The 27,472-nt window shown below is 43.8% G+C and overlaps 1 protein-coding gene across 1 annotated transcript in view; it reads right to left on the bottom strand.

Annotated features, from left to right (window-relative positions):
• Positions 1 to 19,634: 19,634 nt before the first annotated feature.
• Positions 19,635 to 27,472, bottom strand: part of LOC140202086 (scavenger receptor cysteine-rich type 1 protein M130-like) — a 61,444-nt gene continuing 53,606 nt past the window's right edge. Inside the window, exon 4 of the mRNA XM_072266948.1 lies at positions 19,635 to 19,963. Within this exon, the coding sequence (XP_072123049.1) occupies positions 19,635 to 19,963 (329 nt within the window). The remainder of the gene's footprint in view (positions 19,964 to 27,472) is intronic.

Genomic DNA, 27,472 nt, shown 5'->3' with positions numbered 1-27,472 from the left:
ATAATTCTTACGGTAGCAGAGATTAAGACTAGAGGATACAGCCTCAGAATAGAGGGGTGTCATTTTAGAACGGAGGTGAGGAGGGATTTATTTGACTACAGTGGTAAAACTGTAGATTTCTTTACCACAGCCAGCAGCGGAGGTCAAGTATGTATATTTATGTATATGTAAGGCGCAGGTTGACAGATTGTCGATGGGTCAGTCATTGAGATATACAGGGAGAAGGCAGGAGATTGAGGCTGAGAGCAAAATCAGATCAGCCATGATGAGATTGCGGAGCAGACTCGATGGGCAAACTGGCCTAATTCTTAGGTCCTATTGTCTTATGCTATCCAAGTATATTCCATTTCACTGAAAACAATAACACTGCATTCATCTGTATGCCATTCCCCTATCATATTCCGTGGAGGACATCAAGACTGGATTTTCAGAGACACCCCATCAAAATTAATCACATAAATCATTTTGTTTCAGGATTAATGCGACAATGCCAATGTGCCACAGTACTGTCACTGATAATCACTGATGCAAAAATAAAATAGTCCATACCAGATTTTTTTGCGCATACAGACACAAATAATCAAACCTCACCTGAGTAACAAGCTAGTAGATCCATTAACTTCAATATGCAGTGATAATGTATAGCGTCGCGTTTGACCCTTTACCTGTTAATCTAATCCACAATATTTCAGATTACAAGTAGCTCCTGCCTCACCGTACTATGGCATTCGTTTGCTCTTTGTTCGGATTATTGGATTTGAACCGTCCTTCGATTATTTAGCCCGATTTTAGTATCTGAAAATTCTGCCCTTTGTCTCCTATCATGCTACTTTTTCATTGAACATCCCCCTTTCCTCAGACTGGAATAGGTAACACGTCCTAGTACAGCTAACCTGTCAGAAATTTGCTGTGTTTCAATATTTAAATCCTTAGGCAAATTTTGACATGTACCAACGAACTGCAACATGGATTGATCTGACTCTGATATCTCAGCAGAGTTCAGTCGCAGCTAAAGTTAAATAGTCAGCAGTACTCCAAAGTTGACAATATTTTCTTCCTCCAACCACCTCCTTACAATCTCACCCTCACAGAATTCCTCGCTTCCTCAAATGCTCGACTTTCTCCTTCAATTTTAACGTGCCATTCCCATAATTGCGGCTTCACATAATAAGAAGCTGCTTGAAAGCTCTGCGACAGACACAATTTCTTAAAAGTGCATGTGCAGTAATTTTAGTCGTATGAAATTAGTAGAAATGCCACTGCAATGCCTGATTAGAGTAAAGCGAACGGATAAAAAAAAAAAAAAATCCCACATTTCCTCGCACTCCAGACACCCTCATTTGGCACACAACCCGATGTCAACGAGTGTGCAAGGTTCCCGAGTTCGAACCGAGTCGGGCCACTCCCGGAAACGCTTTCTATCCGTGCCGGGTTGAGTTTCCAGCTCGCAATTCGACCTTGTAAAATAAAAAATGCGCTGTGAGAATGACGTGGGGTCCACTCACAGAACCTTTTTCCTCCAAGACAACCACTTGACACACACACACACACACACACACACACACACACACACACACACACACACAATCCCTCTATTCTCCAGAGAATTTGTAGAGTCTGTGGGGCCGCGGACAGAGTTGTGTGCGTCTGTTGGGCGTGGGTTGTAGTTGAAAATGGACAACTTCAACAGGGAAGTTGACTGTCTGCGTCGAGGTTGTCAAATGGCCAGATGCCTCTCTGCTTGCGTCAGTTACTCAGAATTTCTCGATTTCTGATTAATGGTCACGCCAGTTTATAAATTCTCATTGCCAGTATTGTAAGAATATTCACCTGGACACAGTACACCGACGCCCGTAGTGATAGAGGAAGAGCGATTCAACATGGTCGTTCTGCAATTGCGGAGATGCGACTCACTTCCTTCACATTGAACTTCAGTCACCCACACAGGCCGTTCACTCACTGAGTACCTTGAAGAGTTGTAGGCGGATGCCGCACAGCCGCAACGCAGTTGTCTGCAGACAACGTTTGCTTCATTGATGCCCCAATATTTATCCTGCACTCTATGCCAAGTACCATTATCATACACCTCCACTCGGCCATCGCAGCGGCTTCCCCCATCGTTCAGTCTCAAAGACCACAGTTCATCTACTATATCAAAAAAGGGTAAAACGCAATACCAAGCCAAGGTATTAAATATATTTTCACCTTATATGTGCAAAGTTTGCTTTACACACTAATTTCCACGTGTTAAATAGGATGGGAACAATATCAGTGAACGTTATCGGTCCATTTAGGAGCAATAAAAAATTCTGTATTCATCTCAGAAAATTGAACTGGAAACATAAATCAGAGAAGTTAACCTTTGAATATACTGACAAATAATGAATGTATGACATATTCTGATACGTAAGCAACGCGAGCGGCATCTTTCAGAAATGTCTTTATTTTGTACCCGAACAAGTAGCCCAAGAACGATTTCCAAATTCTCCCCACGTAAAAGGGACCAGAAAAAAATAACACACACACACAGAAAAATACTATGTTTTTTTTTTTCTTTCCTTGGAGAGAAACAGACTAAGTTGTGAATTGATAGAGGTGTACAAGTTTGTAAGACCCTTGTGTACACTGGCTGTCAAAGAATTTTCCCAGGGGACTAAATAGTGAATACAAGCAGGAATAATTTCAGGTGTTTGACGGAAAATGTGGGGGGGGGGGGCGCACAGATCAGAGATACGTTCTTTACACAGAGAGTGAAGTGCGCGTAGGACGACCAGCTTCACAATCTGATAGAGGCAGATACAATAGAGCTATTTAAGAAATTCTGAAAATAGTACATGGATGATAGAAAAAGTTCTAGGATTGCACAGTAGGAAATGATCAGATTGAGGTGGAGGATCAATGCGTGGCTGATGGATTGGAACAGGGGGCAGTGATTCAGATTTCTGGATCATTGGGACCACTTTTGGGGCAGCTGTGACCTGTACAAAAAGGGCGGGTTGCACCTGAATCCCAGGGGGACCACTATCCTGGCGAGGTGGTTTGCTAAGGCTACCGGGGAGAGTTTAAACTAGAATTGTTGAGGCGTGGGAACCGAATTGAAGAGACTGTGGAACAGAAGGTTGGCTGACAAATAGAGAAAGCTTGTAGACAGTGCGAGAGGGAGGATAGGCAGGTGATGGAGAAGGGACGCGGTCGGACAGAAGGTTTGATATACGTCTATTGTAACACAAGGAGTGTTGTGAAAATCGCGGATGAGCTTAGAGCGTGGATCAGTCATTCGAAAAATGATGTAGTGGCCATTACAGAGACATGGATGGCTCCGGGATAGGAGCGGTTACTTCAAGTCCCGGGTTTTAGATGTTTCAGGAAGGACAGGGAGGGAGGCAAAAGAGGTGGGGGCATGGTACTGTTGATCAGAGATAATGTCACAGCTGCAGAAAAGGTGGACGCCATGGAGGCATTGTCTACGGAGTCTCTGTGGGTGGAGGTTAGGGGCAGGAAGGGGCCAATAACTTTACTGGTTGTTTTTTTTTTTAATAGGCCGCCAATTGTAACAGAGATACAGAGGAGCAGATAGGAAAACAGATCCTGGAAAGGTGTAATAATAAGAGTTGTCGTGATGGGAGATTTTCATTTCCCAAACATCGATGTGTATCTCCATCGAGCAAGGGGTTTGATGGGGTGGAGTTTGTTAGGTGTGTTCAGGAAGGTTCCTTGACACAATAGGCAGATACGCCTACAAGAGGAAAGGTTGTACTTGAATTGGTACTGGGAAATTAACCTAGTCAGGTGTCAGATCTCTCAGTGGGATAGCATTTTGGAGATAGTGATCATAATTGTATCTCCTTTACAATAGCATTGGAGAAAGATAGGAACAGACAAGTTAGATAAGCGTTTAATTGCAGTAAGGGGAATTGTGAGGCTATCAGGAAGGAAATTGGAAGTTTCATTGTAAAAAAGATGTTCTCAGGGAAAAGTAAGGAAAAAATGTGGCAATTATCAGGAAATATTTGTGTGGAATTCTGCACAGGTACATTCCATTGAGTCTGGGAAGTTATGGTAGGCTACAGGAACTGTGGTGTACAAGGGCTGTGATAAATCTAGTCAAGAAGGAAAGAAAAACTTACAAAAGGTTCAGCGAGCAAGGTAATATTAGAGATCTAGAAGATTATAAGGCTAATAGGAAGGAGCTTAAGAAGGAAATTAGTAGAGCCAGAATGGGCCATGAGAAGGCCTTGGCGGGCAGGATTAAGTCAAACCCCAAGCTATTCTACAAGTATGTGAAGAGCAAGAGGATAAGACGTGAAAGTATTGGACCTATGAAGTTTGACAGTGAGAAGGTATGTATGGAACCATAGGAAATAGCAGAGGTACTTAATGAATACTTTACTTCAGTATTCACTATGGAAAAGATCTTGGTGATTGTAGTGATGAATTGCAGCAGACTGAAAAGCTTGAGCATATAGATATTAAGAAAAAGGATGAGCTGAAGCCTTCGGAAAGCATTAAGTTGGATAAGTCACCGAGACCGGAAGAGATGTACCCCAGGCTATTGTGAGAGGCGAGGGAGGAGATTGCTGGAGCCTCTGGAGATGGCCTTTGCATCATCAATGCGGACGGGACATGTTCCAGAGTACTGGAGGGTTGCGGATGTTGTTCCTTTATTCAAGAAAGAGAGTCGAGATTGCCCAGGAAATTATAGACTTGTGAGTCTTACTTCAGTGGTTGGTGTTGATGGAGAAGGTCCTGAGCGGCAGGATTTATGAACATTTGGAGAGGTACAATATGATTAGGAATAGTTAGCATGGTTTTGTCACGGGCAGGTTGTGCTTTACGAGCCTGAATGAATTTTTTGAGGATGTGACTAAGCACATTGATGAAGGAAGAGCAGTAGATGTAGTGTATATGGATTTCAGCAAGGCATTTGATAAGGTAGCACATGCAAGACTTATTAAGAAAGTAAGGAGGCATCGGAACCAAGGGGACATTGATTTGTGGATCCAGAACTGGCTTGCTCACAGAAGGAACACTGGTTGTAGACGGGTCATATTCTGCATGGAGGTCGGTGACAAGTGGTTTGCCTCAAGGACCTGTCCTGGGACCCTTACTCTTCGTGACTTTTATAAGTGACTTGGATGAGGAAGTGGAGGGACGGGTTAGTAAGCTTGATGATGACACAGATGTTGTAGGTGTTGTGGATAGTGCGGAGGGCTGTCAGAGGTTACAGCGGGACATTGATAGGATGAAAAACTGGGCTGAGAAGTGGCAGATGGAGTTCAACACAGATAAGTGTAAAGTAGTTCATTCTGGTAGGTCAAATATGATGGCAGAATATAGTATGAATGGTAAGACTCTTGGCAGTGTGGATGATCAGAGGACTCTTGGGGTCCGAGTCCATAGGTCGCTCAAAGGAGATGCGCAGGTAGACTCTGTGGTTAAGAAGACATGCGGTGTATCGACCTTCATCGATCGTGGAATTAAATTTAGGAGCTGAGAGGTAATGATGCAGCTATATAGGATCCTTGTTCAGACCCCACTTGGAGTACTGTGCTCAGTTCTGGTCGCCTCACTACAGGAAGGATGTGAAAGCCATGAAAAGGTTGCAGAGGAGATTTACAAGGATGTTGCCTGGATTGGGGAGAATGACCCATGAGAATTGGTTGAGAAAACTCGGACTTCTCTCCTTGGAGCGATAGGCGATGAGAGGTGACCTGATAGAGGTGTATACGATGATGAGAGGCATTGATCCTGTGGATAGACAGGAGCTTTTTTCCCGGGGCTGAAATGGTTGCCACAAGAGGACCCAGGTGTAAGGTGCTGGGGAGTAGGTTCAGAGAAGATGTCAGGGGTATGTTTTTCACTCTGAGTATGGTGAGTGTGTGGAATGTGCTGCCAGCAGCGGTGATGGAGGCAGATACGATAGGGTCTTTTTTTTCCAGAGACTTTTGGATAGGTACATGGAACTTAGAGGGCTATAGTTAGCCTGGTAATTCCTAAGGTAGGTACATGTTCGGGAGAAATTTGTGGGCCGAAGATCCCGTATTGTGCTGTAGGTTTTCTATGCTTCTATGTTTCTATGATCTTAGAGTAGGATAAAATGTCGGTGCAAACATTGGTTGTTGGTCTTATCGAGCAGCCGGGTGTATGGGGTTGAGTGGGATCCGTGACGAAATGGTGGAGCAGTCTCGATGTTTGGAAAAACCTAATTCTGCTTCACTATCTTATGGTCTAAGCATCGTGGGCCGATCAGAGTGTGCCGTCTTCAGATGTTCTAAGCTCTATATAACAATACCGATTTACTCTATTCTCTCAATTTAAATGAGGACGTGCATTTCAGAATGTCTCTCAACAACTCGTCAATAAAATCTCTAATGCCACTAGTCTTTCGCCAAATGTTGTATCGCTATATTCGCAGGCCTTTACATGGCGGCAAAAGCTACTATTCAGCTACATCCTCCATCCCTGTATTGCATTATTCTCCAAAATTCCGATTTATTCACTCCATGCTCAAGTTCGGTCTATCTACGCTATCACGGAACAGTTGTCATGGCCTATTGCTGGGAAAGCAAGGAATGACACTATCTTCTTCTAAACTGCAGTAATGCATGGTCGCCACTTAACGGCCGATCAGTTCAATTGGTTAAAATGTGACAATTGTGAAAACTACGACCAAAGAGCCACTTGTTTCAAACCCACATTTTTCTGACTCACTAGTGCAGATGAGACCGGCCTCATTCCCACGTGAACATCTGCTCTGACCCCAGGCTGAGACCGGGCAATCAGTTAGTTTAGACTCGTTCCCCAGGCAACCATAATTATCCTTCCACATCGGCCCGTTTCCTTCACCAAACTAAAGACCTCTGTTAGATACATTTACTGCACCGCACTGTAGCTGCTTGCAGACGACGCCCGCAACTTCCAGATTGAAGTAAATCATCACAAATCGTCTCCGTGCAGGACTTCCACACGACCAGAGCATCTGTTCTCCCCATCAACCAGTCGTGGTCTATGTTTCCCTGTTTCAGTTATAATTGAGACAATTAATTCTTCAAAACAACAAATCAGGGGAAACGAATGATACGCGAATTTAGTTTCATGTTTCTTTTACGCGATTGGACAGCTTTCCAATTCTGTCTGTGAAGCATGGGTCAACGAAATGTAATACAGTCTATAGTACACTGCACCCTTGCTCTTTACCTGTTTGGATCGCGATCATCTGTTTCTAATTCATGATTCTTATTGTTCTCAAAATCTTCTTTGATCCCGTCTAGAATCTGGTCCATTTGAAGTTTATGAAAACGGCCATTGCTTCAAACATGAGGCCACACACATGACAAACATTTGGCCATGCAGGTGAGAAGAACGGCTCTTTACTTGCATTGCATACGTGCACTTCAACTCAATGTTTGTCCCTAATTTCAGGATGGTCATTAAATATATTATTTTCTGTTGAAGTATAAAATCTCTCTGATCAATACCGTATTCCATGGGCAATGTTTTTGACAACTCGGTTGCCGGCTTGTAGTGTTCAATACCCTCTTTGCATACCCATACTTGTCACTTTCCCACACTACAAAAGGTAGTGGATACAGCCCAGTCCATCATGGTTAAAGCATGCCCCACCATTGAGCACATCAACATGGACACTGCCAAAGGAAAGCAGTAGCCATCATTAAGGACCACACCTACAGGCTATGCTGTCTTCTCACTGCATCTACCAACAACGAGATACAGGAGATACAGAATCCAAATCAACATGATCAGGAACATTTATTACCCCTGAATCATCGGGCTTTTGAAACAAAGGGGATTACTTCACTTAACTTTACTCACCCAATCACTGAAGTGTTCACACAACATATGAATCCACTTTCAATAACTCTTCCTCTCATCTTGTCGATATTTATTGCTTACTTATTATTTTTTTTTCCTCAGCGCATGCTGGTGAAACTTGAGACAAGTACGCTCATTTTACAACTGCTAGGTACTTTAGGACAATTCTAATTGTGCTTAGTTTTGTGTCTTTCTGGAGATTTACATAAATATTGTTGTGTAGGTCTGATTGCTTAATGTTATTGAGTAGTGAACTTGGTATGATACCGATTTTCGATGTTACAATTGGGACAATCTACACCCTGTACATGTTACATCGTATTTCAATTTCCTCTTTTAATTCAGCATATTTCTGTTGTTTTCCGCTGAATGGCTTCTGGGTGTAATGCGTTTGGAATGGCTATATCTATTTAGTATCTTTTCACTTGCATGTTCACCTTGTAAAATTATATCCAGACGATTACAGAATGTAATATCTGTAATAATGCATAGCTCGTAATATAATTTGTGGGCCCTGCCTCAAAAACTGGATCCGGCATTTATTTATGCTGAAAGTTGTATTTAAAAAAAAATATTGTCCATGACTGATTTTGGTCACTTGATTGCGCCTGTGTAAGTAATCTGGTAGACTTCAATTGCTGCTGCATCCTGTAATGTCCAGATTACTACCTAGGCTTACCCACAGCCCTCTATTTTTTAAGCTCCATGTACCAATCTAGGAGTCTGTTAAAAGACCCGATTGTTTCCGCCTCCACCACCACTGCTGGCGGCCCATTCCAGGCACTCGGCGCTCACTGAAAAAAAAAAAAACAACTAACTTACCCCTGACATTTCCTCGATACCTACTTCTAAGCATCTTAAAGCTATGCCCTCGCATGCTAGCTGCTTCAGCCCTGGGAAAAAGCCTCTGACTATCTACACAATCAATGCCTCTCATTATCTTCTACATCTCTATCAGGTCACCTCTCATCCTCCGTCGTTCCAAGGAGAAAAGTCCGAGTTCACTCAACTTATTCTCATAAGGCATGCTTCCCAATCCAGGCAATATCCTTGTAAATCTCCTCTGCACCCTTTCTATGGTCTCCTCTTCCTTCTTGTAGTGAGATGACCAGAACTGAGCACAGTGCTCCAAGTGAGATCTGACCAGGGTCATATATAGCTGCAATATTACCTCTCGGCTCTCAAACACAATCCCACCGTTGATGCAGGCCAATGTACCATATGCCTTCTTAACCAGAGTGTCAACCTGCATCGCAGCTTTGAGTGTCCAATGGACTCGGACTCCAGATCCCTCTGATACTCCACACTGTCAAGAGACTTACCATTAATGCTATATTCTGCCATGATATTTGACCTGCCAAAATGAACAACCTTATACTTATCAGGGTTGAACTCCATCTGTCACTTCTCAGCCCAATTTTTGCATCCTACCCATACCCAGCTGTAACATCTGACAGCCGTCATCAGCACATTTACTAACCCATCCCTCCGCTTCCTCATCCAGGTCATTTATAAAATCACAAAGAGTAGGGGTCCCAGACCAGATCCCTGAGGCACACCTCTGGTCACTGGCCTCCATGCAGGATATGACCCATCTGCAACCACTCTTTGCCTTCTATGGGCAAGCCAGTTCTGGATTCACAAAGCAATGTCCCCTTAGATCCGATGTCTCCTTACTTTATCAATAATCATTGCATGGGGTACCTTATCAAATGTCTTGCTAAAATCCATGTACACTACATCTACAGCACTACCTTCATCAAGTTGTTTAATCACATCCTCAAAAAATCCAATCAAGTTCAAAAGGTACGACCTGCCTTTGACAAAGCCATGCTGAATATTCATAATCATATCATGCTTGTCCAATTGTTCACAAATCTTGCCTCTCTCGGTCTTGTCCATCAACTTACCAACCACTGAAGACTCACTGGTCTATAATTTCCTGGGCAATCTCTACTCCCTTCCTCGAATAAGTGAACGACATCCGCATCTCTCCAATCTTCCAGAAACTCTCCCATTCCCATTGATGATGCAAAGATGATTGCCAGAGGCTCAACAATCTCCTCCTTTGCTTCACACTGTAGCCTGGGGTACATCTCGTCCGGTCCCCATGACTTATTCAACTTGATGCTTTCCAAATGCTCTAGCACATCCTCTTCCTTAATATCTACATGCTCAAGCTTTTCAGTTGCTGTAAGTTATCCCTACAATTGCCAAGATCCTTTTCCGTAGTGAATACTGAAGCAAAGTATTCATTAAGTACATCAACTATCTCCTCTGGTTCAATACACACTTTTCCACAGTCACACTTGATTGGTCTTATTCTCTCACATCTTATCCTCTTGCTCTTCACATACTTGTAGAATGCCTTGGGGTTTTCCTTAACCCTGCCCGCCAAAGCCTTCTCATGGCCCCTTCTGACATTCCTAATTTCATTCTCAAGCTCCCCCTGCTAGCCTTATGATCTTCTAGATCTCTACCATTACCTAGTTTTTGGAACCTTTCGTAAGATCTTCTTTTCTTCTTGATTACACTTACAACCGCCTTTATACACAATGGTTCCTGTACCCTACCATTCTTTCCATGTATCATTGGAACGTACTTACGCAGAGCTCCACGCAAATATTCCCTGAATATTTGCCACATTTCTTCCGTACGTTTCCCTGAGAACACCCGTTTCCCATTTATGCTTCCAAGTTCCTGCCTGGTAGCCTCATATTTCCCCTTATTCCAATTAAACGTTTCCCTTACTTGCCTGTTCTTGTCCCTCTCCAATGCTACAGTAAAGGAGATAGAATTGTGATCACTATCTCCATAAGGCTCTTCCACTGAGAGACCTGACACCTGCCCAGGTTCATTTCCCAATACCAGATCTAGTACAGCCTCTCCTCTTGTAGGCGCATCTGCATATTGTGTCAAGAAACCTTCCTGAAAACACTTAATGAACACGACACCATTATACCCCTCACTCTAGGGAGATTTCAATCAATATTTGGGAAACTAAAATCTCCCACCACAACAACCCTGTTATTATTACTCCTTTCGAGAATCTGTTTCCATCTATGCACCTCGAATTCCCTGTTTCTATTGGGTGGTCTATAATAAAAAAAACAGTCGTGTTATTGACCCCATCCTGTCATACGGGGGCTATGATGGCGGATCCAAATGCAAGACACAGACACTGAAGTACTGGGAACTGGACTGGATTATAGCTAGGGACGGGACTGGATACGGACTAGGAGCTAGGATAGGAACACAGACTTAGGCTAGGACATTGGTTGGGAAAGCGCGACCAGGACAAGGAACCGGGAACTGGGAGACAGGGTTTGGACTCCGAGCCAGAGACTGGACAAGGACCCAGAACCTGGGTCTTGACTCCGGCTCGGACCCTGGAACTAGGTGAGGACATGATGTGGCTACAGGACTGGACGAGGCTTGGCTACAGGACTAGACGAGGCTTGGATTCGTCGAGGCTTGGTGACGGGACTCGACGAGGCCTGGGCTCTTCGAGGCTAGGCTACGGGACTCGACGAGGCCTGGGCTCTTCGAGGCTAGGCTACGGGACTCGACGAGGCCTGGGCTCTTCGAGGCTAGGCTACGGGACTCGACGAGGCCTGGGCTCTTCGAGGCTAGGCTACGGGACTCGACGAGGCCTGGGCTCTTCGAGGCTAGGCTACGGGACTCGACGAGGCCTGGGCTCTTCGAGGCTAGGCTACGGGACTCGACGAGGCCTGGGCTCTTCGAGGCTAGGCTACGGGACTCGACGAGGCCTGGGCTCTTCGAGGCTAGGCTACGGGACTCGACGAGGCCTGGGCTCTTCGAGGCTAGGCTACGGGACTCGACGAGGCCTGGGCTCTTCGAGGCTAGGCTACGGGACTCGACGAGGCCTGGGCTCTTCGAGGCTAGGCTACGGGACTCGACGAGGCCTGGGCTCTTCGAGGCTAGGCTACGGGACTCGACGAGGCCTGGGCTCTTCGAGGCTAGGCTACGGGACTCGACGAGGCCTGGGCTCTTCGAGGCTAGGCTACGGGACTCGACGAGGCCTGGGCTCTTCGAGGCTAGGCTACGGGACTCGACGAGGCCTGGGCTCTTCGAGGCTAGGCTACGGGACTCGACGAGGCCTGGGCTCTTCGAGGCTAGGCTACGGGACTCGACGAGGCCTGGGCTCTTCGAGGCTAGGCTACGGGACTCGACGAGGCCTGGGCTCTTCGAGGCTTGGCTACGGGACTCGACGAGGCCTGGGCTCTTCGAGGCTTGGCTACGGGACTCGACGAGGCCTGGGCTCTTCGAGGCTTGGCTACGGGACTCGACGAGGCCTGGGCTCTTCGAGGCTTGGCTACGGGACTCGACGAGGCCTGGGCTCTTCGAGGCTTGGCTACGGGACTCGACGAGGCCTGGGCTCTTCGAGGCTTGGCTACGGGACTAGACGAGACCTCAGTTCTTTGAGGCTTGGGTATGGACTCCGTGCCAGAGACTGGGCAAGGAGCCAGAACCTGGGACTTGACTCGGGCTCGGATCTCGGAAGTAGGCGAAGACATGACGTGGCTACAGGACTGGACAAGGCTTGGATTCTTCGAGGCGCTCCTTCTTCGGACGCAGGACCGGGACCCTTGCTGGCACCTAGGCCCGGGATGCCTTCGCAGAGTCGGCCCCTTCCTTGGACGCCGGGCCAGGACTATAACTAGGATGCGGGATCGGGATGACTGCCAAGGTAAACCACCTAGGAAATTGTCAGGGATTCAGATGGAGAGCGGCAGGGAACAGTCCAGCCTCAGGGTTACGGCAAAGACGGCCTGACTTACCCAACGAAGGCGAGGACGGGTACAGACAGATCCAACCGCAGGGTAACGGCAAGCATGGCATGACTTACCCCACGGAGTCAAGGACAGAAATGGAGCTCAATCCGGGGTGGCTCCGAGTCTCGGGGGTAGCCAACAACCTTGGCTGGCCCCGGAAACGGCCGAATCCATACCACGATGACTGCCCTCAACTAGAGACAACGAGGTTCCATGAAGCGGTGGTCTTCCAACCAGGCCTAGAGATCACGAATGGCTGGTCTACCCTTCCATCGAAGGGTTGCTCCAGAGGGATACTGACGAGACGAACCAGCAACCACACTCGATTCCAGGGCCTCTTGTATTCCCAGACCAAGACGAGCATCAGGTGCCTATGATTAAGCCCAACTGAAACAAGGGACATCCAGAAGACCCGGAGTCCATAGTCCACGGACTGGACCATGAACTGGATTGCGGAGTTAATGGACCGGACCATGACACATCCGTTTCCTAACTTCCACCCACAGAGACTCCGTAGTCAACCCCTCCATGATTTCATCCTTTTCTGCTGCCATGACACTATCTCTGATCAACAATGCCACTCCCCCACCTCTTTTGCCTCCTTACCTGTCCTTTCTGAAACATCTAAAGCCTGGTACTTGAAGTAACCATCCCTGCCCCTGCACCAGCCAAGTCTCTATAATGGCCGCAACATCTAAGCCCCAAGTGCTGATCTACGCGTTAAGTTCATCCACATTTTTCATAATACTCCTCGTATATAAATAGGTACATATTATTCCAAACGAACACATAAACACGTGTGTAGCGGAAGTTTTACTGGCTTTCATATATGTTACTGTTGAGCTTTGTTTAGAAGATTTTCTTAAGTTTGAAGTAAATTCTTTCGAACCTTTTCCCTTTATGAAACTATGATCCATTTAATTTGTTCTATCGCACCCTTCTTTACATTGAATGTTCTGCAGTTATGTCACCCAAAGTTCATGTTAGTCTCTTTACAAATCGCTCTACTTTTCAATTAAGTGTTTTAGCTTTACTAATTAAATATTGTATAATTTCAAATTATCCATGCAGAGAAGGATGTATATTATCATTTTTTCGCTGCTCAAGATGGTATGACCTGAGATTCGGACTTAAACAAGTGCACTCATTTCTCTACTGCTAGGATCTTTTGGACTATTCTAGTGTTGTTTCTTGGTTTAGCCTTTTGAAGGCTTACTTACATACTGTTGTGCAGAATGAATTGTTTAATCCTGCTGTGTTGCGACTTTGGAATGATAACACTCGTAGATTTTATTATTGTGAAAGAGTCTACCTTGGTTATGTTCCATAGTCTTTCCATTTCCTTTTCTAATTCGGAATATTTCTGGGATTTTACATTGATATGACCATATAACAATGGCAGCACGGAAACCGGCCATCTTGGCCCTTGTAGTCAGTGCTGAACTCTTACTCTCACCTAGTCCCACCAAACTGCACTCAGAGCATAACCCTCCATTCTTTTCCTGTCCATATACCTATCCAATTCTACTTTAAACGACAACATCGAACCTGCCTGAACCACTTCTGCTGGAAGCTCGTTCCACACAACTACCACACTCTGAGTAAAGAAGTCCCCCCTCATGTTACCCCTAAACTTTTGTCCTTTAACTCTCAACTCATGTCCTCTTTTTTTCAATCTTCTCCACTCTCAATGGAAAAAGCCCAACCATGTCAACTCCATCAATTCCCCTCATAATTTTAAACACCCCTCTCAAGTCCCGCCTCAACCTTCTACGCTCCAAAGAAAAAAAACCTAACTTGTTCAACTCTTCGCAGTAACTTAGGAGATGAAACCCTGGCAACATTTTAGTAAACCTCCTCTGTATTCTCTCAATTTTATTGACATCTTCCCCATAATTCGGTGACCAGAACTGTACACAATACTCCAAATTTGGCATTACCAATGCCTATTCAATTTCAACATTGCATCCCAACTCCTATACTCAATGTTCTGATAAATAAAGGGCAGCAAACCGAAAGCTGTCTTCACCACCCTATCCACATGAGATTCCACCTTCAGGGAACTATGCACCATTATTCCTAGATCCCTCTGCTCTACAGCATTCTTTAATGCCCTACCATTTACCATGTATGTCCTATTTTGATTAGTTCTACCAAAATGTATCACCTCACATTTTTCAGCATTAAACTCCATCTGCCATCTTCAGCCCACTCTTCTAACTGTCCTAAATCTCTCTGCAAGCTTTGAAAACCTACCTCATCATCCACAACTCCACCTATCTTAGTATCATCTGCATACTTACTAATCCAATTTACCACCCTATCATCCAGATCGTTAATATATATGACAAACAACATTGGACCCAGTACAGATCCCTGAGGCACACCGTTACACACCGTGCTCCAATCTGACACACAGTTATCCACCACTACTCCGCGGCGTCTCCCATCTAGCCACTGCTGAATCCATTTTACTACTTCCATATTAATGCCTAACGATTGGACCTTCCTAATTAACCTTCCGTGTGGAACCCTGTCAAAGGCCTTACTGAAGTCCATATAGACAACATCCACCGCTTTACCCTCGTCAACTTTCCTAGTAACCTCTTCAAAAAAATTCAAGAAGATTTGTCAAAAATGACCTTCCACGCACAAATCCATGTTGACTGTTCCTAATCAGACCCTGCCTATCCAGATAATTGTATATACCACCACTAAGAATACTTTCCATCAATTTACCCACCACTGACGTCAAACTCACAGGCCGATAATTGCCAGGTTTACTCTTAGAACCCTTTTTAATCAATGGAACCACATGAGCAACACGCCAATCCTCCGGCACCATCCCCGTTTCTAATGACATTTGAAATACTTCTGTCCGAGCCCCTGCTATTTCTACACTAACTTCCCTCAAGGTCCTAGGGAATATCTTGTCTGGACCTGGAGACTTACCCACTTTTATATTCCTTAAAAGCTCCAGTACTTCCTCTTCTTTAATTTTCATACTTTCCATAACTACCCTTCATGTTTCCTTTACCTTACACAATTCAATATCCTTTCCTTAGTGAATACCGAAGAAAAGAAATTGTTCAAAATCTCCCCCATCTCTTTTGGCTCCACACATAGCCGTCTACTTTGATTCTCCAAGGGACCAATTTTATCCCTCACTATCCTTTTGCCACTAACATAACTGCAGAAACCATTTGGATTTATTTTCACTTTACTTGCCAAAACAGCCTCATATCTTCTTTTAGCTTTTCTAATTTCTTTCTTAAGATTATTTTTACATTCTTTATGTTCCTCGAGTACCTCATTAACTCCAAGCTGCCTATATTTATTGAAGATCCCTCTCTTTTCCCGAACTAAGTTTCCAATATCCCTTGAAAACCATGGCTCCCTCAAACTTTTAACCTTTCCTTTCAACCTAACAGGAACATAAAGAAGCTGTACCCTCAAAATTTCACCCTTAAATGACCTCCATTTCTCTGTTACATCCTTCCCATAAAACAAATTGTTCAAATCCACTCCTTCTAAATCCTTTCGCCTCTCTTCAAAGTTAGCCTTTCTCCAATCAAAAATCTCAATCCTACGTCCAGTCCTATCCTTCTCCATAATTACACTGAAACTAATGGTATTGTGATCACTGGACCCGAAGTGCTCCCCAACACATACCTCCGTCATCTGCCCTGTCTCATTCCTTAACAGGAGATCCAACACTGCCCTTTCTCCAGTTGGTACCTCTATATACTGCTCTAAAAAACTATCTTGCACACATTTGAGAAACTCAAAACCATCCAGCCCTTTTATAGAATGGGCGTCCCAGTCTATGTGTGGAAAATTAAAATCTCCCACAATCACAACCTTTTGCTTACTACAAATATCTGCTATCTCCTTACAAATTTGCTCCTCCAGTTCTCTGTCCCCATTAGGTGGTCTATAATACACCCCTATAAGCGTCAGAACACCTTTCCTATTCCTCAATTCCACCCAAATAGCCTCCCTAGACGAGTCCACTGATCTATCCTGCCAGAGTACCACTGTTACATATTCTCTGACAAGCAATGCAACACTTCTCCATCTTGTCCCTCTTATTCTATCACACCTGAAGCAACGAAATCCTGGAATATATAGTTGCCAATCACATCCCTCCTGAAACCCCGTTTCACTAATAGCTACAACATCATATTTCCAGGTATCAACCCATGCTCTAAGCTCATGCACCTTTCTTACAATGCTTCTAGCATTAAAATAGATGCATTTAAGAATCTCTCCACCTCCACTCTGTTTATCCTTAATGGAGCAATCAACTCTGTTATCTTTTTCTTCCTTTTCCCCTACATCAACCTCCCCTCTCCTAGTCTCCTTAATTTGATTCCCTCCCCCCAACCATTCCAGTTTAAAGTCACCTCAGTAGCCATCGCAAATCTGCCTGCCAGGATATTGGTCCCCCTAGGATTCAAGTGCAAACCGTCCCCTTTGTACAGGTCACGCCTGCGCCAATAGTGGTCCCAATGATCCAAAAACCCAAATCCCTGCCCCCTGCTCCAATCCCTCAGCCACGCATTTATCCTACATCTCATTGCATTCCTACTCCCACTGTTGCGTAGCACAAGCAGTAATCCCGAAATTACTACCTTTGCGGTCCTTTTTCTCAACTCCCTTCCTAACTCCCTATATTCTTCTTCCAGGGCCTCTCCCCTTTTCCAACTTATGTCATTGGTACCTATATGTACCACAACCTCTGGCTCCTTTCCCTCCCACTTCAGGATCTCTTGGGCGTGATCAGAAACATCCTGGACCCTGGCACCAGGGAGGCAAACTGCCAGCTGGGTCTCACAACTTCGTCCACAGAATCGTCTATCTGATCCCCTAACTACTGAGTCCCCTATTACTACTGCCGTCCTCTTCCGTTCCCTACTCTTCTTAGCTCTAGGGCCGGACTCTGTGCCAGAGGCACGGCCAGTGTTGCTTCCCCCCGGTATGCTCCCCGCCCCCAACAGTACTCAAACAGGAGTACTTATTGTCTGGGGCCACAGTCACAGCCACAGGGGTACTCTCTATTACCTGATTCTTCCTATTCCCCCTCCTAACATTGACCCATTTGTCTGCCTCCTGTGGTCCCAGTGTGACCACGTGCTTGTAACTCCTCTCTATCAACTCCTCACTCTCTCTGTCAAGACAAAGGTCATTGATCTGCAGTTCCAGTTCTCTAACACGGTCTCTTAGGAGCTGCATCTCGACGCACCTGGCGCAAATGTGGATATCCGGGAGGCTGGGTGACTCCACGACCTCCGACATCCGGCACTGGGAGCAACAAGCTGCCCTCACACTCATACCTCCCCCTCTCTTCAAATAACAGGAAAAAATGAAAAAACAAACTCCCTTCGCCTCGCCCGTTTCCGCCTAAGCCCTTAATCCTTCACCCTGCTCCAGGCTCACTCCGCAGCCCACAGACTACGCTGCCCGCTGTGCAAGGCTGTGTTCCTTTTAAATCGTCTTCGTTTCACTGACTTTAATATGCTGTGTGTGACTGGAATGACTACATCGACTAACAAAGTTCTGTTCTGCTTGTTAATCCTGTATTTTTATAGTCGGATGGGCATTATGGAAAATCCTCTCTGTTGGATCTACTTAAATATAATGGATCTGATTAAATATAATTTGTTGGAGCCTGACTTTAACACAGGATCAGGCATGAATTTATATTAAGATATGGTGTATTTATAAGTTTGCATATTAATGTATGATTTGGTGACTTTGGTGAATGATATTTGCCACTTGATCTTGCCTGTGTAAATCAGATTGTGAAACAGCAGCAGAATCCTGTTGTGGTTGGATTGTTTCTGTATTCCCTTGCCATTTTCTGCATTTACCGTCCTGAATTTGTTGGTGTTTTGATATCTATTCTTGACTTCTTTTTCGGTTAATCACCTGATCCTGTATTGCCGCAATGAAACTGTCTGTTTCTCGGAAAAGGTCTCCAACTCGGAGACTTAGTGACATCTCCAATCACCGTTCGACACTTCCTTGTTGAGATTAGCCTGCTCAGATTTACTGGGATAATACGAGGAGTGGTCCCTTCCGGCCCCTCGATGTGCACCGCCCATGTTGTGTGTCACCTAGGATTTCCAGCATCTGTAGATTTTCTCTTGTCCACGATCTATTCGTGGCCTTATCACTGACCAATTAACTGACAGACCGGTGAGTGTTCTGGCTGTGGGAAGAACCCAGAGCAGCTGGAGGAAACCCATGCATTCAGGGGGAGCACTTACAAAATCTTTTCTGGTCACAGCAGGAACTGAACCCGAGTCGCCTGTACTGCAAAGCATTGTGCTAACCTCCACACCTTATTTCTCTAGTCGGCTACTAAAGTTTCATTATTTGGCAGCTCAGTCTCCTGTGATTCAGGAAACTTTGTCCTTCAAATCCGAAAAAAGGTTAATATACCGACTCTGGGCTGCTTATTATTCCTCTGCATGCCAACTTGGCTGAGCAGAGGAGCACTTTTATTAATAGAGGTAGACAACTTCCCTGCTCCTAACAGCGCTATATGAGGTCATTCTTACACTCGGCCATTTGGCTCTAAGTTAGTCTATAGCCGGAGAAGGGATGACCCTTCCTGCTTGACTGTTTGAGGAGCTTACTGGTTTATACTTTCTTACTTCTCTTTTAATATTTGCAAATCTGTACACTTGTTATGCTACTGTGATACAGTAATTTCCTTTGGGATCAGTAAAGTATCTATCTATTTACTCTGTCTACTGTAATAGCAAATTAGTTAGGTTTAGATGAGTGATGCATCAAAGTTTCCAAATACAAGCATTCCTCAATTCCTCCTTCAGACCTCACATTAAATTCGATCATTAATGTTAACTGACAAAAAATTCTTAAGGTTCCTGTCCCCCAAAATGTTGGATAAGATTACTGCAATTTTAAGCACTTAATGGGAAGAACTGTTCATAAATGACTTTTGATTTCCAAGCACCATCAAGGCTTAATATAGATTTACTCTGAAACTTGGTGCTCACCAGAACAGATCAGAATGACATCATTTGTGTGGTTGCAATGACGCCTTGTTGAAGGAATTGAACAGTCCAAGAGGGTCAATTCATTACCCTGACATTCAACGCTCCGTGAAAGTCCATCTCCCTCTTCAAAATGAGCTCCACCCAGCACAGAAACAGCAACTCCGCATTGAAGCTGACTGCACACAACATTGGCATCTTCCATATCCCAGTGCAGGTCACACACCGTTTCCCAGGTTTTACCAAATTCCACCTCCAGTCTTCCCGAACATTCGTCAGGTCCATACACCAACCTTGGAGCTCTGTCAGCTGGAAAAAATAAGATATAAACGCATTCATCAAAATGACCTTGATAACGTTTGCAGTCAAAGAAGAAGAAGAAAATAATTGTCGGTTCCGAAATCAGCGGGATTCAAATTTGGTCTCAGACGGGGGGCATGCTTTTCCTCCTCCCTTCTGCATCCTACTTACTGGCTGCTGGTGCAATCATTTTGGCACCAGACCAAACAGTTTTCGCGCACATGTTGCAATTTAATGCTGCATACGCACGAACCACTCGCTGCAGTCCGGATCGAGAATACATTACTATCAGAATTAAACAATCTCTGTAACACAAGTGCATACTGTCGGTTTGCCCTGTCACCGACTTTACCGATTTTCACATCAGGCTATTAGTACTCCATAGATAGCTTCCTGTCTCTATTTCCACATTAATTAAGACTAGATAGTGATACGTTCTTTAACGTTCGTCATGCACGCTGCTGCCCAGCTACTGGAGTCTCTGGAAAAATCAGTATGCGTGTATCTGATTAGCCTTCAATGAAGCCCTGCCCGATATTCAAACCGCTCTGTAATGACATGACGATGATATTCCCAGCCTTGCTGCACTAAGGTTGCTCAAGTTCACTATTGTTTTATTTGTTTCACAAGCATTTAATTTCCCCTCAACGCCTATGATTCAACCTATTTGCCATGATTCAACCTATCTTCCATCGCCTATCTACACGATGGAAAACACTTTTAAGCTGCATTCAGGTTGAAATAATGGTGTGGAGAATTATTGATGTCAGGACTCCTGTTTGACCTTACCTGCAACGCTTTTATCTGTTTGTTTCACCTTCCTTGATTGTTGAAGTTTGAGAGTCTACAGCATGGACACAAGCTTTTCAAGTGGTCTTCTCTGTATCCACCAAGAAGCCTATCTGAGCTAACCCATTCGTATGTGTTTTTCTCCAGATTCCGCTAAACACTTCTTTAACAGGCACATTCTTGATTGACTTGCACCTGTCTTTATCATTTCCACAGACAGCTGGCACCAGTTGTACAGCAAGCCCCGTGTAAAAAGCTTGGCTCCTAGCACCTTAACTATTCCCACTTTCTCCTGATAAATGTACACTATATTTGTAGACTCCCGTATCTTTAGGAAAAATACTCTGATGATATGTCCTAACTATACTGCTAACGGTTTCACAACTGTTGTATGCTAACCTCTCCGCAATCCTCAGTAAAATATTCACACCTCAGCCAATGTTTCTTATAACTCATACTGTAAGTCCCTGTCAAAATCCTTCTGATTCTGCTCAGCATCCTATCCAGCTTAAGACCGTTTTTTTTTTTTCCAGTAACGTGCAGATCAGAACTGCACACAACGTTAAATGTCACCGGGTGACCTACCCGAGAAACACTGAAGCGGTTCGATAGCTCATGAACGTTTAATGCGAACAGTGTCAAAGAAAAAAAAAACGATAAACGTTTGTCTAAACAGGAGCATTAACTAAAACTCTCAAATGGAAAATGAAGCCAACACTGCGGCTGAAAAGTACATCTAAATATTGAACAATACTGCTATTCTTCAGAGGGCACGACAGTTCAAATTCTCAGGCTAGGCCCAATGCAAATAGGCAGCGAAGCCTTGCTGTGCTGTGTCCAAGTTTCCATCAATACTACGACGGAATGAATGGAGCTAAATACTATCACAATGAAATAATAATTAGCTGACACGTGCCTATTCACGAGCGCAATTTCAGAAACTGCTGCGCTGCCGAATCCGTGGTTGTGACACTAAAAGTGCATTCGGGCTGATATTGCGGACATCAGTAACCTTACAACCCGCAACTGTGCTCAAATTCCTGACCGATGAAGGAAAGTATACCAGATAGGTTCTTCACAACCCTATTTGTGTTGTCACTTTCAGTGAATCAATTATTTGCGCTTTGGCTCTCTATCTGCAATAACACCCCTCAAAATCTACCGATTCACTATATATGTTTAACGCTGCTTTAAATTCTAAATAGATTTATATCATCTCACACCGATCTGAGTTAAATTTCAACTACCAGTCCCGTGCACACCTTTGTGTTTAAAGCAGATCCTGATTTATCGATGGACAACTTCCTTAATAATTCACCGTACAGCAATTTTGATGTCATCCACAAAGATCTGGATCATTCTACCCAGATTGTTGTCCAAGTCTTTAATATACTGTGTATAACAGACACAAGGAAAATACTGTTCTTGGTCTCAACGTTGAATGAAAAACCTGTCATCATCACCCGGTCTGTCCACTCACTAATAAGAGTTTATATCCAAATAGCTATCTCATTTTAACCTCTTGGATTGACATGCCATGCTGCTTCTCGTCAAACACTTATGCAAAGTCCTTGAAGAAAATACTTACCGCCCTGCACTTGTCAATCAACTTGAATAGCTTTTCAAGAAAAAAAAAACTCAAGCAAATTCATGGCACATGGGTTTCCCCCAGAGAAAGACAATCCAAGTGCACAGAGCAATCGTCTCAGAATCCTTTCCTGGAAACGTACATTACGCTGGTGTAAGGTTTATGAGTACTTCGTCCGTGGCTTATTCCTGCGACCTTTGCAATAACCAAACATTATTGGCCAGCCTGCAATCTTCTGCTGCTTCACACATGACTGACAAATATGCACAAGTATTTGCAGTTTCTTCACGTTACCTACAGCGGGCAAGGATAGCGTTCAAGAACTTATAGAACGTGTTTTTAACAGCGAACCAGATCAGGTGGTGGAAAATCAGCTTCCTTAGCAGTGAAGCGGGTTCCTAATGCGGTAAGCAGAAATGTCGTTGGATTGCAGTCGGATTACAACTTTTAATAACAGAGTTCACCGGAGGGAGATATGAACAGTGGAACGTTCAGGTCAGGTCAGGGCAGCTTTATCCTCGTATCTATTTTAACTTAATTACTTGTATTCTCTTAGGTTCTTGATTGAATTTTGAAAATCTAGCCATCTTTCCCTCACATTCCTGTGCACTTCTATTTGGTCTATTTCCCCCTTGTTCATTTTGTGGTAAGCAAATTTAGTCTATCCAGTCTTCTCTACATAAACAAAAACCTCTTTTTCCAGCAAAGTTCCTGTTCATCTCTTCTGCGGCTCCTAAAGCAAAATCGTACCCAAAGTTTCTTATAAAATGGCTGCAGAGCTGCAGTTAGTGTTCCAAGTGACACTGAAATAGAGCTTTACAATATTTTATCACGATGGCCCAACTCTTTTACGCTTTATGTTGGCCTTTGATGGCAAAGGTGCTATAAATCCGCTCTGGCCTCCTCTGTTGCAACTTTTATCAATCTATGAAGCTAAGAAACGCAAGATTTTTCTCTGTATAAAAATTCTTCAACATTCCTTCTGACCCTCCTTACTGTACCCCATGTGCGCACTTTACGAGATTAATATGCCAATATTCCACCCAGTGTTCAATTTGATCGATGTGCCACGGCAGATTAAGGTAATATCCTTCTGGCTATCCACATGTTTCGTACCTTCTACTTCATTAAAATCTGTGTGGACGACTATGCGCCAACAAGAACGTAGTGTGCATACACGAATCAAAAGGAGGTTCGTAGACTACTGATAGACAGGATAGTGGCATTTAATTCTGCTGACCCAGGACTATACAAGAAGCCCATGTTCGACTTACAGAGGGCTATCCCACTTATTGGCTGTTCATGCTGCCTTGAATCACTTGGATAATACTAATATTTATATCAGGATGCTGTTAATTGACCAGCGTTCAGTGCTTAACGCAGACATTCTAACTGTTCTGATCAAAAGGCGCTTTTAAGGAATATGGAAGTTAGTAAGTCTCCAGGTCGCGACAGGATATTCCCCAGGACCTTGAGGGAAGTTAGCGTGGAAATCGCAGGGGCTCTGATAGAAATATTTCAAGTGTCATTAGAAACAGGGATAGTGCCGGAGGATTGGTGTATTACTCATGTTGTTCCATTGTTTAAAAAGGGTTCTAAGAGTAAACCTAGCAAGTATTGGCCTGTGAGTTTGACGTCAATGGTGGGTAAATCGATGGAAAGTATTCTTAGAGATGGTATGTATAATTATCTGGATAGTCAGGGTCTGATTAGGAACAGTCTAATGCAGTTGTGCGTGGAAGGTCATGTTTGACAGATCTTATTGAATTTTTTGAAGAGGTTACTAGGAAAGTTGACGAGGGTAAAGCAGTGGATGTTGTCTATATGGACTTCAGTAAGGCCTTTGACAGGGTTCCACACGGAAGGTTAGTAAGGAATGTTCAATTGTTGGGTATTAATATTGAAGTAGTAAAATGGATTCAGCAGTGACTGTATGGGAGACTCCAGAGAATAGTGGTGGATAACTGTTTGTCATATTGGAGACCGGTGACTAGTGGTGTGCCTCAGGGATCTGTACTGGGTCCAATGTTGTTTGTCATATACATTAATGATCTGGATGATGGGGTGGTAAATTGGATGAGTAACTATGCAGATGATACTATGTTATGGAAAGTTCCAAACAAAGGCGTCTTGTACCAACCCCTGCAACTGTATCATTGTCGGAATATCACAGTGTGTGTTGATCAGAAATGCCATCTCCACCTCGCTGATTATCAACACTGGCGCACCTCAAAGATGTGTGCTCGCACCCACTATTTTACGCTCTCTGCACCCATGACTGTGTGTTTAGGCACAGAAATCCCATCTGTAAATTCCGTGACGACACAACAATTGTTGGCAGAATTTTAGATGGTAACGAGAAAGCGTACAGGAACGAGAGAAATCAGGCAGTTGAGTGGTGTCGGAGCAACATATTTTACTGAAACAAAGAACTGATTGTGAACTTCAGAAAGTTTAAGAAGAGAGCACAGACACCAGTCCACATGCGGGGATCAGAACTGGAAAGAGTAATCAATTTCAAGTTCTTGGATGACATTTCCTCGACTATATCTTGGGTCCAATGATATCGATGAAGTTAGAAATCATGGACGACGGCAAATGTATTTTATTTGAGTTTGAAGAGATTTGGTATGGCATAAAGACACTCGCAAATTTCTACTTCTGTATCGTGGAGCACTTATAACTGCCTGTATTGCAGTCTAGTATGGGGGAGTGGTGTGGGGGAGAAGCACACCACAGGATTTAAAGAAGCTACAAAAAGTTGTGGACTGAGCCAGCCTCATCATCAGCACCAGCCAACGTAGCATTTTCTCTATATCTCACAGGCAGATTCACTAAAATATATGTTTTTTTTCTTTACATCTGCCCTCATTTCCTGAGCAGGTAATGCAAAGCCTAAATATTTATCAAGTATCAGCTCATACCTGGTGCACTGCGTTCATATTGGACAAATGTCAGGAATACAAGTGAAGCTTACATCATCTCTCCTCGACATTATGAAATTGGACATCACATCATCTGTAACGTAGGAGTCAAGTATGAACAGAACCTGAACTCGACGGGACCACAGATGATACGGCGACAACACTTATGCAATCTTTAGTTATCAGGCAGCAAATATCTCATTTGATTCTGCCCAATATCATATTATTATTGATAACTCAAACCTCAGGAATTTCAGGCAATGCTAACATGGATCAGTTCCCATAACACTCAAGATGTTTGAGATCATTCAGAACAAAGCAACTCATCTAAGTCCATTTCCAACATCTTAACCATCCATTCTACCACGATGGGCACACATTTTCTCCATTACCGGCACACAACAGTATTCAATCTCGACCAAGTGCATTGCACTTAACTTACATGTTATTGAAGATATAGTCATTGGCCTCACAAATAAGTGGACCACAAGGAAATTGGTTCACGGGATGTGCGGATCTGCCATTAAGTCTCATGCTACACTAACAGTCACACAGTGTCATGTCAGAATTCAACGACACCCAACCTGTGTCATATTAAAATAAAAAACGCAAATGCAATAAATCTGATCTTAAACCAAAATCTCTGGAAATACATCTCAGGTCAGGCAGCATTTGTAGGAGTTACTGTGTTGATCCATTTCAACCTGACCTTATGTTGCAGCAGGAAATGGATGAGCATAGGGAAAGAAAAATACTTTGTAAAGACTGCGTTGCAAAGAAGGCGTTAACTCTACTTTCCGTTACACAGTTGCTGCATGAGATTGCATTGATTGCAACATCAAATTGTAATTCTATATTCCCAGATGCAGCCTGTCTGGCTGCACTATAATTGTAGAGACACGAGGACTTAAATGTTTATTGAGGTGCATATATCATTCCCTCATACAGTGCTTTCTCCCAAGGACAGACAACTCCACGACTAAATCAATGCGAATGCATGAAAATGGAACAACTAAAAACATACCAGGTAGGAATTCAGCGAATTGTGCATTATTGTTCGTATAAAATTTCTCGCTGATTCAGATCCTTAGTAGTGTCAGTCCTGACAACATCTTATCTTGCACCATAGATGCTGCTTGACCGCTGAGTCCTTTCAAATGCTGTTTTGTGTCCACTACTCTGTACTAAATCTACGTGTTTAATTAATATTGGTGTAAATTTTCAGTATCACAAATTGCGATCAGAATGACAGGAATAATTTCGACACAGCCCAGGTTTGGTTTCACATCACTGGTGGCAGGCTATTAGCCCGCAGTATTTTACAGTCCGGACATCATAGAGTCATCAATCTGGCGGGATGGAAGGAACAAAATTCTGATTTTTACCTGAGCAGATGACACTAGCATCATCGGAGTTAGACCACGCAAAATGACCCCAAGAGTAATACGTACATTGCCGCAGTTTTGCTTCGTTTCCGTTTTACTGAATATTTTGGACCACAACAGGTCCGGAACCTTCTCCAATGTGAGGCCACCCCGGGTCATCCACCGCTTTGCCGCAACCCAGCTCCAGGCACAACACATTGGCGTCTTGCAGGTCTCAATTACAACATTATACCTATAGCCATTATAACTTAATAACTTATTTCTATGTTCTTGATTGATTTCTGAAAATCGAACCATCTTTCCCTCACATTTCTGCACAAATCTATCAGGTCACATGTCGGCCTTGTTCATTTGTCGAAAACGAATCCAGTCTTTCCAGTCTTTTCTCCATAAATAAAATCCTCTGTTTCAAGAAAAAATCCTTGTTCATCTCTTCTGCGACTCATCAAGTAAAATCATTCCCAAAGTTTCTGATAAAATGGCTGCAGAGCTGCAGTTAGTTTTCCAAGTGAAACTTAATTAGGGGTTTTACAAAGTTTTATTACGATGACCCAACCCTTTTATGCTTTATTTGGACCTCTGAGAGAAAAGATGTTATGTGATCTCTGATCCACTCCGCCCTCTGTTGCTACTTTTTTTCGATCTATAAAGCTATGAATCGCAAGATCTTTCTATTTATCAAAATTCTTCAACATTCCTTCTTCCCCTCCTCCTTATTGTATTTCCTGTCATCATTTGCTAACTAAGCCGCATTCCCTCACACTTATCGAGATAAATCTATCAATATTCCAAGCATTGTTCAATTTGATCTTTATACGGCTGCAGATTAAGA

Source organism: Mobula birostris, chromosome 8 (genome assembly GCF_030028105.1).
Source record: "Mobula birostris isolate sMobBir1 chromosome 8, sMobBir1.hap1, whole genome shotgun sequence".
In the NCBI taxonomy this organism is placed as follows: domain Eukaryota; kingdom Metazoa; phylum Chordata; class Chondrichthyes; order Myliobatiformes; family Myliobatidae; genus Mobula; species Mobula birostris.
The sequence above is the reverse complement of the archived record's forward strand: the minus strand, read 5'-3'. Positions and strand labels throughout refer to the sequence as shown.